Genomic DNA, 17,278 nt, shown 5'->3' on the forward strand with positions numbered 1-17,278 from the left:
GGTATTAGAATGAGATGAATCTTTGCATATAACTCTGGGAAAGAAAGCACATAAAATGATGACAAAATGTTGAGCATTTCTTACAATTTCATGCCGCATAAACACCTATAAATTAAAAGTAGCTGTCTTTAAATGAAAGCAGCCACAACATGGTAACACTTGATGTAAAAGCAAAAGCCAAACAAACTATGAGAGGCACAAAAGTGACTCATAAGTAGGAAATAGGAAAACAAAACATTAATTCATTAATTAAATAGAAAATAAATAATAATTCTAATGTAAATTTGCAGCTGTTTATTTCTGTTAAACACATACAGCAGGAGGATAATGCACCTCAAGTGCAATTCGAGGAGGAGGAGGATGAGTTCATGTTAAGAAGCGGAGTGTCTTAGGGCAAAGAACACTGAAACCTGACCAGCGTTATCTTTTGACCTGGTGCTCCCACATAAAGCCTCGAGTCGTTTGTCAGCTGATGTCGGCGGCTTTAGTCCGGCCACAGTAAGCTCGCTGAGGTTCTGGTGCTTTTCTTGGCCACTTCACTGCCTCTGATCTTTGATGATCAGAAGAGAACCTCTCAACAAAAGCCGTGGAGACGTTTTCATTTCTGTTTCTCTCAAATTGCAGAGCAGAAATCTGATTCTACATTACGTCACGACTTTCTAGTTTGGGCTCTGAAGAAGAAACTTTCAAGGTGTTTTTTTGTTTTTTTTGTAAGTGAGGGTAAATAACGTCAACCTCTTTGGAATGTGGTACTTCACGTCTAAGCTGCTAGTCAACAAAAGTCTCACAAATTTGGATAAAGCTTGAAACTTGAGGAGGTCAGACAGCCACATGTCACCGTTGTATACTCTCACTGATCACTTTATTAGGAACACCATACTAATACTGGGAGGGCCCCATTGCTCTCAAAACAGGCTCAGTTCTTCGTGGCGTGGATTCAAAAAGATGTTGGAAACTTTCCCTTCATATTCTGCTCCATGTTGACATGATCACATCACATAATTTCTGCAGATTTGTCAGGTGCACTTTCAAGCTGCCAAACTCCTGGCATGCTTTTCTTCTCACCATAGTTGTAAAGAGCGGTTGTCTGAGTTACCGCCGCCTTTCTGTCAGCGCCAATCAGCCGTGCTATTTCCCCCTCACCTCACCAACAAGAGGTTTCTGTTCACAAAGCTGCTGCTCACTGCATGTTTTTTTGTTTTCTGCACAATTCTGAGTAAAACCTCTTGAGACTGTTGACTGTGAAAATCCCAGAAAATCAGCAGTTTAGCAAACACTCAAACCATCTGGCACCAACAAAGGGCTTGGTGAGTGTAGAAGCAGGTTGCTCCCATACAAACACTATAAACTAGGGCTGCACAAAATAATCTGGATCATGATTTTGGCTTCCCAGAATTAAATGAACATGATTAACTGAATTATTGATTCATAAGATAACAGCTAGCTGACGGGGTGGGGGGGGTGGGGGGGGGGGGGGGGGGGGGGGGGGGGGGGGGGGTTAAAATACATTAAGTAATTAATAAGTTCAGTTTTAGATGTGATGCTGATGCACATGCACACTGCAACAAGAGTTCAGAAGAGGATCATCAGAGATCAAAACAAAGATTCAATGTCTGGAACAGAAGTCGAAAGCTAGACCCTTGAATTGCATCATCATCCATTGCTCAGAAGTATTTTAGAGCAAGTGATGTTAAGTAGAGAGAAAACACATGCAAAGGGTGCATGAGAGCTGTGTCTGCACAGCAAAGCAACACAACTAGTATAACCACCTGAAAAAACACCACAAACTGCAGTACAATGTGCATAGTACCGTATGCCTGGGGGACATTAGGGGAGTCCCTCCTGTGGCTGCTGAGAGGTCTCCTGTGGCTTTGGGCTGCCTCCTGACTGGAGTCCTCCTGTGTCTCTCTAATTGTCTCCACTCTGCCTTGCATCTGTATCTTTTTTCTTCCACGTATATTGATTTATCTTTGGTCCCTTTCTATTTTTGCAAATCTTCCTGCAGAGGCACTTATCTTGTAAAAACTTCCCCAGTCAATGTGGTTTGGGGTGGGCTGTCCCATTATCTGTGTGTTTTCCACCCACACCAGTCTTTCCCGGAGGTCATCTGTCTTTCCAAAGTCACTAAAATTAAATCAAAATGCTCTGTGTAATGGGTTGTCTCTTTGGTTGACGGGTTACAGAATCTGGCTGGGGACTGTCGATGCATCTCTCTCTCTCCTTTACATCCTGGATCTTTCCACTTTAATTATCTAATTAATGCACATTAAAGTGTAAGACTGAGGGCTAAATTATAATTCAACGTGAAGCAGGCTTGAAAACAGCTGACAAAGAAATTCCAAGATGACATTGCTGCTTGGTGGCTGCAGGGCTTCAATTGGCCACTTAGTTTGCCTCTGCCCGGAGGCCATGCTAACGCCTGCGTGATGAGGTCCCATAAATCTGACAGAGCTGCAGTTTTTCTTTGAGCAGAGGAATGTCCAGATGTTGAGTTCAGGGGAAATTTAGTCAGCAGCCTGATTCTGAGAAAGTCGGTTCAGTTGTTTGCTCATATGTGTGTCAATAAATGTTTCAGTTTTCATTGCTGTTTAGCAGTTTATGTGCAAACATAGAGATACTGAAGCTAAATGACTAAGTCCTTTTAATGAGGTTGAATTCATGTTAAGAATTATGAGAATCAAAAATCATAAAGTTAGAAATGACCAGACTTCACCTGAGAATGTATCACAATAATATCAGTCTGGTAACCACACGGTGCCATCATGTGGTGAGATGTGTGAATAACACCATTAAAATAATCTGATGCAGTGACCACTCTGACCCTCCTTCCCCTCTGAAACGCAGTGGAGTAGAAGTATGAACTCAAACCATTGGAAAACCATTTGCACTGTTAATCAACACAGTCATGCAAAATTAATACGGTCCTTGTGCATGTGTGGCCTTTCATTATTCCTGTGTAATTTCCTGTGCAAGGCTTACATCTACACTTGGGCAATAATCATATTTACTCCACTGTAAACACATTTGCACTGACACACATTATATTTATGTATTTATATTAGGATTGTGTTGAAAGTGTGTGAGGCTATTTCTTTTTTAATTGTGTTTCAAACCCTAATGCTGCTCTTGTTTGTGGTTCCCCGATGGTGGAACAAGCTACTGAATGCTATCAGAGCAGGGACATCCCTCTTTATCTTCAAGAATCTCGTTAAGACTCATCTCCTCAGAGAGCATTTCCTCTACTAACGTCTCTAACACCCTAACACGCCTAACCAACACTTACTATACACTTTTGTCACATATCTTTACTTGGTGTCTTAGCACTTATCAAACAGATGTGGGACTTAGTACTTACACCAAGGCCGACTATTGCACTGAAGCTTTAGTGATGTCACTCACTTGTTAGTTTCTTTGGATAAAAGTGTCTGTCAAATGAGCAACTGTAATGTAAATCTAATGTAATGTAACCACCCATGGAAAAATTGTCCATTAAGAAAAAATATAATGAAGCACAAAAATGTGGACAAGCTTTGGATTACTAAGGGTATAGAGAATGCATGTAAAAAGAATAATGTACTTTACTGTAGATTTCTAAAAAACAAAAGAAGCAGAAAATAAATAAAAATTTATAAGTATTATGAGATCTGGAGCAGTATAAGAATGATACACAATGAATACGGAAAATCCTCAACAGTATAATTAAAAGTGACGAAGAAGAAAAATTCCAAGTGCTTTGTCAGAAGTAACAACATTATTATAAATAATAAGAAAGAAATTGCAAATGAATTCAACAACTATTGTGTTAATGTTGGATATAATTTAGCAAATGAGATTGGATGAGATTAAACAAGAAGGCATTATTCATATAAACTCTAACTCCAGTTTTATAAGGGGTGTTGATGAAAAGGAAAAACTTGATACTGTTAAAAAATTTGGGAATAAAAAAATCCACAGACTGGACAGATATTATTGTTAGTGAAACATGTAGTGAAACCTCTGACACTTATCAATCCTTTCAAACAAAAATTTTCCCTTATTTAATTGTATAAATATTAATAAGGATCAAAATAAACTGAACTGGAGTGAAACAGGAGTACTGCTCTTAATTTTGTTGTGTTTTGCACCATACAATAACATTAACAGATTTTATTCTATTTCAAAGAAGCTTAAAATTATACCTAAACATAGTAATTAAATAAATAAGAAACACTGAGAATAACCTTTGGCATTTCCATTTTTCTCCACATCTTTGTTTTCCATGTCTTTATCCTTTATTTTTTCAGGAAACGTTGGCTCAACACATTTGCCAAAAGGCACTTTGCTAGCTATTGAGAGTTGTGAGGGGAGGGAAGCAATAACTTTTTCTACTCTGAGTTATTTGGATCCAAACCAGCATCTTCTTTGTCACAAAATAATTTTTTAGAAAACACCCTGAAATTATAACTCATAATCTGACATTCTGAATCATCTGAAAGCGCCTGCAGAGGTCTTACCACTGACAGATACACTGATGTTTTTTTTATTGCATCACTCCACCGCGTCTTTCCTCATCAGCGTTTCCCAGTGAATGCAACAGTAACTGATTGGATGCTTGATGCGGAGTGACAGTTTTTTCCCATTACGCTTTGTGTGTCACACATCAACACGTGCTCAGGGACAGAGGCTGTCTGCAAAATGTTAGAGAAATGTACTCCTGCAGTCAGCCGTGACATTGCACTTTCAGACTTCCTCTTTCTTTTCTCGCTGACAGGTTTTCTTTTGTACACTTTTTAAATCATTAAATGGATGTCAAAGGAAAAATAAAGGTGTGATGAAGGGGTCTGTTTTGTCTGCTCATCTTATTGTTCTTCTGACATTGAATTAGTGACTGATTCTGCAAGTTCATAGAATTTGTCAGAGACATTTTCTGTCCCAGTTATTATGTCTGATTCAGGGTTCCAGCAGTGAATCTGAAAATGTGTCCAGACTTTTGTTAAATCACTATGTCACAAGTCGGTCCGTCCGTCTGTCTGTTCGCTGTTCATCTGTCAGAAGAAATTGTACAATTTTAGATTTAACCACCTGAATTCCAGGTTGGATTTTCTATCATAAGAGGACTGAAATAAGGTGCAGCTAAGTACTTGAGCTGCGCAAAACCAGCAGATGTCAGCAGAATACTACACACAACAATTTTTGAGGCATCAGAGGAAGTATATATATGGTCTCTGGATTTGAACGTCCTCCTTGATCTGTCCTCCTTGATCTGTCTCCAGCCATCCACCGGCTGGTGCCGGTTCATGAAATCTGAGCCCTTCAAAACCATTCAACCATTCAGCACCTTAAAGCAACAAGAGCTGCTACAACCACAGGGTTATCAATGTGACAATGATGATCAAGGTCCCCTCAACTTAATGAAGAAGTCACTTTAATCCACACCACAAAGATTTGCTAACCTTATCCATGATGGTTTTGTACCTCTACCTAGCCAAACCTTAACCATTGATGTGTAACATCAGAAAACACAATGAAACAGGAATGTTTCAAACTATACTGACTATTGATAGTGCTGTCAGATCAGATCACACACTTTTTGTTGTGTAATATGGAAGACTTGTCTTACTGAGAATTAATCTCTGTAGTTCTCTTCAGAGCTTTGGAACTGTGTTGGTTGGCGAACAACTTTGTTTTGTGTGCGAGTACCAACACCTGCAGTCTGTAGTAGGCAAGTGAGTCCCAACGTTTGTAACATGCCAACACACACTTACACAGTTAACTAACACTTGACTCACTCTTCTCCTAATACCATTTTCGAAGAAGTATTACCACAGTCTGCAAGTCAGGTTGGTTGTCGTTGGATGTATACAAGCTGGTTTTAGGACTGACAATAATCAACAGCCATGAAGAGGTCAAATTTTGTGACAATAACATTACTCGCCTTCCAAAAACAGTTATGTTAGAACCTCCACAGATGGTTATCACTAAATATAAACTTCATTTTTCTTGAAGTGGAAATCTCAAAGATTTCAGTCCTGGATGATCCTGGATGATTTTGTAGCTACTGGTTGCAACAGCAAATGTGGTTTCATACTACATGTAACAGAATTCTGGGGGCAGCAAAACAAATCATAGTAAAGAAGTTGGGCAATAATTGGCCTTTTTCCATCATAGTGTGAGCAACTGAGATCTGATTTAGTGCTGCACATGGCCTGAGTCTTCAAACAGCAGGGCACAGTGAATGGAGGTTAAACAGCTATGTTTATTGTTAGGACCTAAGCACCGGCCAGTGTGAAGACCCTCCCGAGACTGTTATGTTTATTATTATTATTATTATTATTAGGGGCTAAGCACGAAGTGGTGTGAAGCTGGAGCCATATCCTTAACCCAACGGGAAATCAGCCATTTGGAATTTACTGAGCAATTTTTGTTCAGTTTTTACCATTTACATGCGCTGTACTTCAATGAACTCCTCCTAGAGAATTAATAGGATCGTCATGAATTACGTTCCTGGGAATTATGTTGAATGGCAGTATGGTGACTTTCAATGTTTTGCCATGAAACAAGAAGTTGTTGTAACTTAAATATACATTACTCAATCTGCCCCAAACTTCACTGTCTTCAGTCTACAGACATCAACATGCTAATATTCAGTTATAGTCATAGCACCACCTACTGGCAACAGGAAATGACATGTTTTACACTTTGATGTATTCCTCCTAGCTGGTTGACCAGATTCCCCTCTAGTTTGGTCAGAAAAGCCTGAAGTCCTTGATGATGCTTTAAGGTCAAGTTCGTCAGTTTTCATTGAACACCATCGCTGTGTTCACACAGCAAATTTCAGTAGCTTGACGTAAAAAGAGAAACTGTTGAAACTGAACTCCATATCATTAGAGCTTTCCCAAATTTCCAGCCTGAGGTAATAGCACCACCTATTGGCAAGGGCAGGAAGTTATAAACGTATACTTGCAACCTGCATACATACTTACAAATTAAGACTTAGGCAGGTTAGGCAGATCCACAACATGATGCATGTTTGGTGCATGTCCTTTAGTGCCATATAGTAGAGACAAGACTTAAGGTGTGAAATATGTCTTGTCTGGTACCACACACTCCATGCAGGTCACAGCGACCCCACAGATTTCAAAACAAAAGCTCCCCACTCTACTCCCTTCACCTTGTGTACCAAAATAGATAGTGGATGTTATAGACGAGATACATTTACCTCAGAGGGTAACCAGCTCCACCTCAAATTTGGTCAGCCAAGTCTTAATAAGTGGATGCTGCTCAAAAGTGAATTAGTGAATTAGTTTTTTCATCAGACACCGTTGCCATGGTAGCACATTTTTTTGCCATTAAAAAAGGAAGCTGTTTGCGAGGGCCAATTGGTGCCTGAAAATGTGTGCGTGCAAATATTTGTGAGGGCCTGCTCAATGGTGCCTGCAGCTTTAATCTTAATTGATTTTTTTAATTGTTGGACGTCCTTTTAGCTTCTGAATGTGTGATTTCTCATCTGATTGCAACTGTAATATTGTATGGTTGATTCTATATATTTGCTCATAATGTGGAAATTAAACACAAGTTCAATTAAGGGATGTTCTTATTAAATAAGCGTGTCCCAGTGAGCTCTGATAAACTTCCACCCGCTCACAGTCTTAACACTTGTGCTGTCTCTGGCTGATACCACAAACACATCAGTAGACATTTGGCAACTCGGAAATACTGCAGTTGTGGATATCTCATCAACCTAATTTCCAGCAGCAGCAGGCAGCAACTTTCAGTGAGAAAACCCAGATAATCCCAGTGCACACCACTTGCCCAGCACCATGTCTGTCTTTCTCAGGAGTTAGTGAAGACCAAAACAAAGACTAATCAGCTGGACAGAAACACAACTCCCAAAGAATAATAATAGCGTTTGCAAACGTGTTCAACATTAGTAAGTAGGGCGCTTTAAGCTTATTGCACTGGTACAGGACTCCCCCTGAGAAGAAGACTGGTGGTGGATGACATCATTATGACATAATATGTAACAGGTGTGGGGAATATTACACGAGTGAAGGACCCTGGACAAGAGCATGAATGAACATCAGAACCAGCTGTTTGTTAACACCAGACCAAAACCACCCACAGCATCCAAGAGAGTTTGAAGAAGAAGGAAAAAAATGACTGTAGGAGGGTGAAGGAGGACATTTGCATCTAACACCAGAGACCATTCAAGTCATGTCACCAAAGCCGTATAATCTGTATAAATAAGTCCAATACAATCATATTAATCATAATTACTTTCATAGGTTATTTTATTTTTTGGAGAGATGATTTGATTTTAATGATGCTTTAGTGAAAGTCTTTGTTGCTGACCTAAGTCAATATTATAATACACTTCTAAATGATCTCTCCTTAGTGAAACAGTGGGATGGGACATGAGTAATGACTAAATTAAAGAAACCAGTCTCTTTTACTGAACCAACGAAGGCAAAGTAGAGAAGTTCATTAATGACGAAACTACTGAGCAAGCACAAAAACCAAATCAAGCTGTGATCAGTCTGCAAGTCCACATTTGAGAGGATGCCCGGCCTGGGTTTGAATGCACAGAACAAGTTTTCGGTGCAAGTGAGGACATTGTGAACATACTCAAAGTTGCGAGGCCACAGGAGGAATTGTCTCACTAGACTTGAGCAGCAGTAGGGCTCGATATGCTCACAGTCTTCAAAGCTGCTGATTCTCAGTTCTGGCAGTTTGTATCCCTCCCATACAAACTCCAGCTGAGAGCAGAGTATTGGATTTGGCTCAAAACTGAAGTGTCATTCTCTTAAGTTACATCAGGCTACTTCCCAGTGTGCTCCATTAGCTTTTTCATGTGTCTAAAAGACTGTGAAAAAGATCTGACACTAAAAACTGTGTCTCGGGTGTCCTTTTTAAGTTACAGTTACCAAGCTTCCTTTCCTGCCCTCTTCAGATTAATGGGATAGGGACAGTGAAAGATAGACAGGTAAGTTGGGGGGGAGAGAGAGAGAGAGAGAGAGAGAGAGAGAGAGTGGATAACATGCAGCGAAGGGCTGGTTGCAGTGAGGACTGAGTCTACATAGTATGTGCTCTACCTGGCTCGCCCCAAGGACTCACAACTTTGTATTTACAGATTGCATTTTGTGAGATGTGAAGATTGATATTATTCTCATGTTCGTGTGTTTAAGTACAGAGCTGAAGTCAGGATGTGTTGGCTTAGCTTAGCATAAGCAGGGGACAAAGTAACAATGATGTAAACTATGAAGACGTCACTTGTCATCATCTTTCCCTGACACGACTTAACATTCAAATTGTGTTCCTATATCAATGATAGCCTAGATTAGGGCATCAAATAAGGATTGTTAATAATGTCTACGGAGCAATTTAAAATGAGAAATTAAAAAAAACTAAAAACAAAAACAAACCAAAAACCCCAGATCTGGGTCATGCTCAGTTCAAATCAGATCCTTTTCCTTCCTGTTTAAATCTGGCCAAACTACCCAGAGGCACTGGCTTTGCACACGCAGGGATTTGTAAAACTATTTATATCACGTTTCCTTTTTGGCTTTTCAAAGAAATTTGTGTGAATGTTTACTAATTTATCCCATCCACAACATATTGCGAGCCACAGAACTGACTCTCTTTTAGGACAAAGTCCTCGAGGATCTGCCAGTGGGCATAAACCACAGCCAGATATATTAGAGCATGAGTCAGTGTATTACCTTAAAGCAGCAGATGCATTAATAAACAACACAGATGATAGTGTGGGATCAGTTGCCTTACTGCAGCGCTGAGTTTTTAAGTAGTGATAGCATAGGTAAATCTGACATGATTTGTTTATTTGGGGATTAGATGTGCCCAGAGTCCTCTCGAAAATCTGGATTAAAGATGGATGTGCGTCACACGGGAAGATTGTGTCTGATAGATTATTCTTGGAAGTTATGACTGTTTTCAGTAAAGTTGCTTCTTAGCCATCGCTCTCATTACAATACAGGGTGGAGGAGCTTTATGACATTGTGGCAGTCCTCAGATTCTGTAGACTTGGTTTTCAGATATGTTAAATCTTCAAAGCAGTAAATCAGGACTCATTTAAATGCATGAAAGAAAGACTTTATTTATGAAAGTTGCTCTGAAAGCATTACATTCTGAACATTTTCTGAAGATGAAGGTAGAAGTGATGTCGGTTTGGAAGCTGACAGATTTGCAAACGTGCTTCGTGTTTTCTGTTTTTGCACTGAGAGGTAATCTGACTGACTTGTTATGACAGATCCATTGCAAAATAATATGCACAGAAAAAATTTAAACTCACATTTAGCCATGAAGCTAAAGCGCAATAATGGTTGCTGAATACATTATGAATCAGGATGAGACCTTGGTTTTAAAAGAGCACCAGGTACAGTTTTACATTTTGCGAAATTCACTTTTTTCGCTGAGAGGGACACTCTCAAATCTGTACAATGTGTAGGTATGAAGGTAGAGCCCAGGGGCAGCTGGCCTAGCTTACTGTTAAGACTGGGAGCAGGTGATCACTGCTAGCCTAGCTCACCAAATCAAGGGTCTGGGATTGTGAGCACTGATGGCTGCCTCCCCTGGTCAGAGAAACATTTTGACCAATCAAATCTTAATAGGCTGAATAACGATATGGACCCACCTAGCTAACTGGCTGGCCGGCTAGCTAGGTGCCAGCTACGGCTAGCTAGGTGGGAAGGTAGGCTACATGGGAGGCTACACAGCTTAGCAACAACAGAAAAATAAGCATGGATGAGATGGATGCAGCTGTACAGGCTGTTTTAAGTCCATAAACAGAAAAAAAAGTATTTTTTTTTATGTAAAAGCAAAAAAACGTTAAAAGCATTGAGCAACTGCTACCACTGCTTCAACGGATGGACTAATATTTCACTGCCTCCTGACTGGTTCGAGCAAAGTTAACCCCCACCCACACAGGAACAGCTAATGAACACAATGACAGCGTCTCTCCCCAGGCTTCTTTCCAACACTTCTGACAGTACTGATTAAACAAATTAGACACCATGTGTTAATTAGTGAGTTAATCAGTTAGCTTTAGAGGTGTGGCTGGTGCGGTTTCCCCCTGTTTCCTGTCTTTGTGCTAAGCTAAGCTATGCACCTCCCAATCCAACGCTGTACTTAATATGAATACACTTGAAATTCACCTAAAGCTGGATACAGACTTGGTGCAAGGGGTTAATGGGAGTCCCAGTGGCTGAAGTGAAGTGTCTGTGGGCTACAGCGTAGCTCTTAGCACAGAAGCATAAATGGGCCTTAATGCTTAACAAGAAGGTGGATAAGATAATTTTAAAAAGTAGATATCTGCTTCAATCTGCTTGTGAAATATTGACATGTAAACCAGTATTGAGGAATTAATCTGTAGCATTTGTGATGGGTGAACTCACACTCATCACGGTGTTGCAGGGCTAAAAGCCTCTGGCTTATTATCTACCCACATAATTAAATAAAATGCTAAACTGTATATACTGCTTAGAAAACCTCAACAAAACTATGCAGTCACTCATGGTAATCAAACAAACCAATGAAAAAAAAACAGCCATTAAACCATGTTGGTGTATAAAAAAATGTTCACTTAAGGCGGTTCAAGTTGGTTACATCACTGGTAAAGCTCTCCATGTTTTGAAGTCCGACAACAAGGAAGATTCAGTATTGCACGTCTCGCAGCATGCATCAAGCAGTTTTGTACAAGCCCTGTTTCGTGCATCTTTGCCAACTTAAGGTTTCATGGCACATGGATCCTATTGCTGCACTAAAAATAAATAAATAAATACTAAATAAAGGAAATTCAGTGGATAGAGAATCCCGCTAATGCATAAATAAATGAACACTTTGCTCAGAAACAGTGATATATGGTGCTTAGTCCTGACTTTAAGGGTTGCTGTATTCTGATGAATGTCGATGGTAGACAGTGAGGAATACAGGGAAGGACTGTCACTTGAAATGAAATATTGTCGCTGTCGTCGGAGGGCTGTTAAGGAAAGAAAGCCTGGTATTTAGCTCCCTTACTGCCTCATTAGCCATCTGTTCTGGACACATTCAGTTATGTGACTCAGTCAGCTCCAAAGGTTACAGAGGCAATAGCAGCCAAATTAGATGCTCTTATTATTTTGACAGTTTGATCGAAAACGGAGAGCTTCAGAGTAGAGAGTGTTATGAGGGATGTCTGGGCAGGGGCTGGTTGCACAAAGACAGGGTTTGACTATGGCTCAGATTAAACAGTCAACAGACAGTTTCCTTGCACTTATTAAATACATGTAGGTCTGTGAGTCGCTCTGGATAAAAGCATCTGCCAAATGAGTAAATGTTAATTAAAGCTCTTCAATTTTATATTTTATATTTTTATCTGAAAGCTTTGCCAATCAATATTTTCTGTATGAACTATGGATCGTATGAGTATGTGTAATGAAAAAGGGGTTGCTATAGTGACAAACACACTACACAACAGGGCTGTTTAACCTCTTTTAGCTCACTTTAGCTCACACTCTTCTTGGGGGGTATTCAATTAAAATTCAAAGATCTCCAGTTAGACAAAAATATCCTCAAGCAAAGGAACGTTGGTCAGAGGTTAAAGCTAAGGCTAATGTAATAAGTCCATAACAACAGAGCTGAACTGAAAAATGTGCATCTAAATTAAATTTAAGTGATTACATTTAGAAATATGAAATAGAAAGTTTAGCCAGTTTTCCTTTTACTTTTTTTGTTAACTCAATTTCACATCATAACAGTCTCAACTATTTTTATAATAAACGAACTCAAAACATCTTAACAACTGAACAGCTTTGATACATCTTTTTCTTTTTTCTTTCCCTCTTCTGTCCCACTTATTTATCCGATGTCGATTGGCTGAGGAGCGTCACATGACCAGTGCTGTAAAAGCTGCGCCAGTTAAAAAAAGAAACAATAATTTATAGGTTATAAGTCCTACCTTGGTTTCAGTGGCTGAAACCTTTGACAAAGCCACTGTACTCTCCTAAAGAGACAATTATTTTTCTTTGGAGCATGTAGAGACAAAACAGAGAAAAATGAGAGTAGAAAATGTGACTAACAAAGATTGTGTTGCCAGAAACCAAATCAATACAGTTCAGTGTTGATAACATTGTTACCATAGCATTGGTGGCTAACTTTTTAAAATGAGTCTGTTTTTATTTTTGTACAAGGGGCATTAGACTAGTGTAAAACTTGTGCAACCAGCCCCACCAGGTTGTTGGAATGTGATTGGGGAACATATGAGCTTCTGATACAGTTATGTAAAGGAGGAGAAGCTGTGTAAGTGGTCCAGTCCGGTGGTGACGTGTGAGCCAGAGGTGGTGAAATTCACACCCAGAAGCCTGTGATATTTTTCAGTCATCTTGCTAAACTTGTTGCTCCACTTGAACATGCAGTATGGGAGCCGCGTCCTCTCTTCCAAGGTCGACGAAATGGATTCGCAGTTTTTTCTGTCACTGCTACAGTTCAGGCTCAAACTGTATGTACACACTCAGCAGTACACACACCAGTAGATCAGGTTAAACAGGATGTAGGCACCAGGGAAGATCATGCGAGAGTAGGTGTCAATGGCGTGGGTGTTCTGGATAATCCGGAAGCCGCGGATGCCCTTTTTCTTGGTCCCCGTGGACTCGTTGTCCAGGGAGAGATGCACCACCATTCGCTCCTGTTTCTCTGACGCATCCTCAGCCATCATGGAGGCTCTGGTGTATCCTGCCAAGCTGTTGGCGTCTGCCTCGCTGTATGTCCCATCCAGCATCATGGTCCTGGCATGGGACATGCCACAGGTGCAGGGGAGGGTCTGGGACTGGGGCGAAAAAGAGAAAAGGAGTAAAGACTGAATAAAAAATTAAAAGCACCATTTGGAAACTTACGCCATTTCTGAAAAGGTCTTTGTACCTGTTCCCTGACTTTTTCTCTGAGCTTCCGCTCTTTACCGTCCCTCACCGTCGTCAGGTAGTTGACGGCAGCATATTCAAGCACAGACAAGAACACGAAGACGAAACTGACCCAGAGGTAAATATCCACAGCTTTGATGTAGGAGACCCTGGGCATGGAGGCATTGACTCCAGTGATGATGGTGGACATGGTCAGCACTGTGGTTATACCTGAAGCACAGAGTAAAAACAGCCTTGTGTTAGCAATGTCTCCGGTAGAGACATTGTGTAGGTCTGGGACATGAAGGACTTTTAACAGTTAAGATTTTATTCTGGCTGTAGTGATTTCAGTTGTTTCCTAGAGGGACAACATCTCCTGAGACGTGTGAACATTTCCATTCAGCAGATACTTCAGCAGAGTAGAGGAACACAGCAACATTATGTTCCAGTTGAAGCAAACTTATGCCCCTTAGGCTACTCACCAATTTTTTTTTTTGCTGCATTTTTCTAGTCTGCTTGGCTGCTTTTGGTTGAGAAATATACAACAGAATAAAGTTTGTGATACTGGTAGAGCAGCAAAGCTCCACATTAGCTTATGGTTTGACCCAAAAGTTTTTTTTCTTATTTCTGTAAAGTACTTCCTGTGAAGTTTGTGAACCAGAGGTCTCATTTATACCACTACCTCAAAGTGAGAGTGAGATGAGAGGATTGATATCAATCTATATCAATATCTCTGTGTGTAGAATAATATAAAATAAATAGTAAATAAAAACTGGAAGCAGGGGGAAGCGGCTTGGCTGTGTCCAAAATGAAAAAAACCCTCACTTATTAAAATGTTGCTCACATATCTTCTAATTTAATCTATATACAAACAAAAATGGATAAAATATAATTTGTGGTTTATTGTGAAATTTGTGAACTATCTCTCCACCAACAACAGATTATTTATCTAATGAACTAATGATAACTAACTTTATCTTTAATTATTATGATTGGTTAAAGATTTTATTTTGACAGCACATTCACTGAGACATATTTGCGAGCCTCAACAGAGAGGAGCTAAGATCTGGCCAAAAAAGAAACAAACTTGACACTATTTTATTTTTTTTTCAATGTTTTCCAAGTCAGTAACAAGTGAGTCTTACAAGTCACCAAATCTAGAGAAAAATGTCACTAAATTGTCAACACAGAACCTGTAATTCCCTGTAAGTTTTTGTTTACATTCAGTTTGTGTACTGATTAGTACTAATTAAGCAAGAGTCAAAGTGTTATTTTGTACCTTTAGAGGTGTTGGAAGACATTCTTTATTTTCTTTTAGACAGAGCTAGGCTAACAGTCTTTATGCTAAGCTAGGCTAACCTACTCGACACTCAGTTATAATGATCTTCTCATCTCATCCTCATAATGAAAGCAAATATGCAAACAATGCTGAACTATCCTTCAACAGTGTGATTCCCTCTGGGGTACTCCTGTGCTAACTGGGTTATCCTCCCAGGTCACTGGAATGAGCAAATTAAATCTGAAAATGAGAGGTAGTCATTGTGTTGCATGTCCTCTTACCTAATGAGACTCTGGCAGGGACGGCCCTGCGGTCAATCCAGAAAGACACCCAGGACAACATGACCATCAGAGTGGCGGGGAAGTAGGTTTGGAGCAAGAAAAAGAAGATGTGACGCCGCAGAGTGAAGTTGATGTACAGACGGTTGTACCAGCCTACGGGCAGGGAAGAAGTAAAACATAACGGATGTTAGCGAATTGTTTTATCTGCCGACGATGCACTAAAGTGCCGTGATAAACACAGAACAAGGTGAAATTAACAACTAATCTGCACAGGGATGATGAAATCTGGAGGGCATATAAAACCAGACCAAACAAACCAATGAATAAACAAAGCAGCGGGTGAACAGAAAAAAGGTCACTGCATAAAAGATATCTATAATGGCAAAGCACTACAAGGTAGAAATGGAAGAATAACAATGCAAATGTGAATATATTTAAAAAGCCCAGTGGTGTGTTTTTAACAGCAATGTTCCAGCTCTTGAGACAAACATGTACCAGAGTGTTTTTTTCGGTGTGGTGTAAATCTCATAGGCTGAATAGAACAGCTTTTACTAGTGCTTAACGTTAGTAGCACTATTTTCTATCTTTGATAACTGGTGTCAGTGACGTCTGTGGACTGCACGAATACACCAGGAGTTTGTTTTTGAAAAGACAAGTTTCTTCTTCAAATGTAATGACTCAGTTAAAAAGTCATTTAACTTCGTTACACTGGGATCACGCCATAGTATGAAAAGCACAGGTGTTGCTAATTACATTTACAATGGCCCTCTTCCATTTAAAGGTCCTGTATTTTACACTTCAACTGTGTTTTAGGCTCAGAGCCTCTCTTCTGAGAGAAACCAAATCCTGCAAGGTTGGATGATGGGTCAAGGTGGTAAGGGGCTTGGGGCATGGCTGAGGGTGGTGACTGCTTTGTTGTGACATCACAAAGTTCCAGAAGTCCTGACGGCTCATTTTAAGGCTCAGTTTCTGAATACAGGCTGTGTGCATTTCACTGTGGACTGAGGCTTTGATACTTTCACAGTATTAATATAAAGACATAGACATGTTACTTCATATAATATGGGACCTTTAAGTACCTCACAACATGATACCAGGACCCTGAAACTGAAGCAGCTAAATGGAATTAAGCCTCTTTACCTTTGTTTTTCCAAGTGTGACATCTCAAAATGTCTGTCATGGAAAAGGTCTGTTGTTGTTGTTGTTGTTGTTGGAGAAAACTAGCAAATTTTGCATCCACCCACCATGTAAGAAGTGTGGAAACACTTTGGATTCAACACCGCAGATGGAAAAAATCATAGAGATGAGGCTATGTACAGCTGCCTGAACAACAACATTAACCTGTCACTCAGAGGCGCCACTAACAAACAAAGAAAAAATTAATTCTACATTGTAGTTTCGGGTAAAACTACCTGAGTTGGGTTCAAATCATTTCAGAAAAAAACAACAACTTGTTAATTCAAATCCTTTCACAGAAAAATAAAAGTAAAGACATCACAGCCATTATCAGAGCCACTCGAGGCAGAAACAAGCTCAGGTTTGATGCATTTGTGGTTTGAGTCAAGGTGGAGTTCAACAAAGAACTGTCCTTTAAGACAACAGGAAATCTTGTCTTAACATTGAATTACTTGCTACATTTATGATTACCAGTCTGAGAAATATAATATGATTCATTATATATGGAGTTTACATTTTGATTCAATCATGAGACAAGTAAAATTTCAATGGCAACAATCTATGACTGTTGAATATGTTTTATATGTTATTCCTCTTTTTTTTCCCCTTTTCTGGCATGTTCTCATAATAATTTAAAAAAGAGTGAAATACAATAGATTCTCAAACAAACAGTCTGA

At 39.7% G+C, this 17,278-nt stretch overlaps 1 protein-coding gene across 1 annotated transcript in view; it reads right to left on the reverse strand.

Annotated features, from left to right (window-relative positions):
• Positions 1-10,066: 10,066 nt before the first annotated feature.
• The window catches only part of LOC139621716 (gamma-aminobutyric acid receptor subunit rho-2-like), a 31,281-nt gene continuing 24,069 nt past the window's right edge, over positions 10,067-17,278 (reverse strand). Inside the window, exons 7-9 of the mRNA XM_071478501.1 lie at positions 15,426-15,578; positions 13,888-14,096; positions 10,067-13,795 (exon numbers count right to left, since the gene is read on the reverse strand). Of these exons, the coding sequence (XP_071334602.1) occupies positions 13,481-13,795; positions 13,888-14,096; positions 15,426-15,578 (677 nt within the window). The 3' untranslated portion in view covers positions 10,067-13,480. The remainder of the gene's footprint in view (positions 13,796-13,887; positions 14,097-15,425; positions 15,579-17,278) is intronic.

This window comes from Trachinotus anak, unplaced genomic scaffold (assembly GCF_046630095.1).
Source record: "Trachinotus anak isolate AG129_WGS33_773 ecotype Australia unplaced genomic scaffold, CSIRO_AGI_Tana_v1 ptg000005l, whole genome shotgun sequence".
Classification (NCBI taxonomy): domain Eukaryota; kingdom Metazoa; phylum Chordata; class Actinopteri; order Carangiformes; family Carangidae; genus Trachinotus; species Trachinotus anak.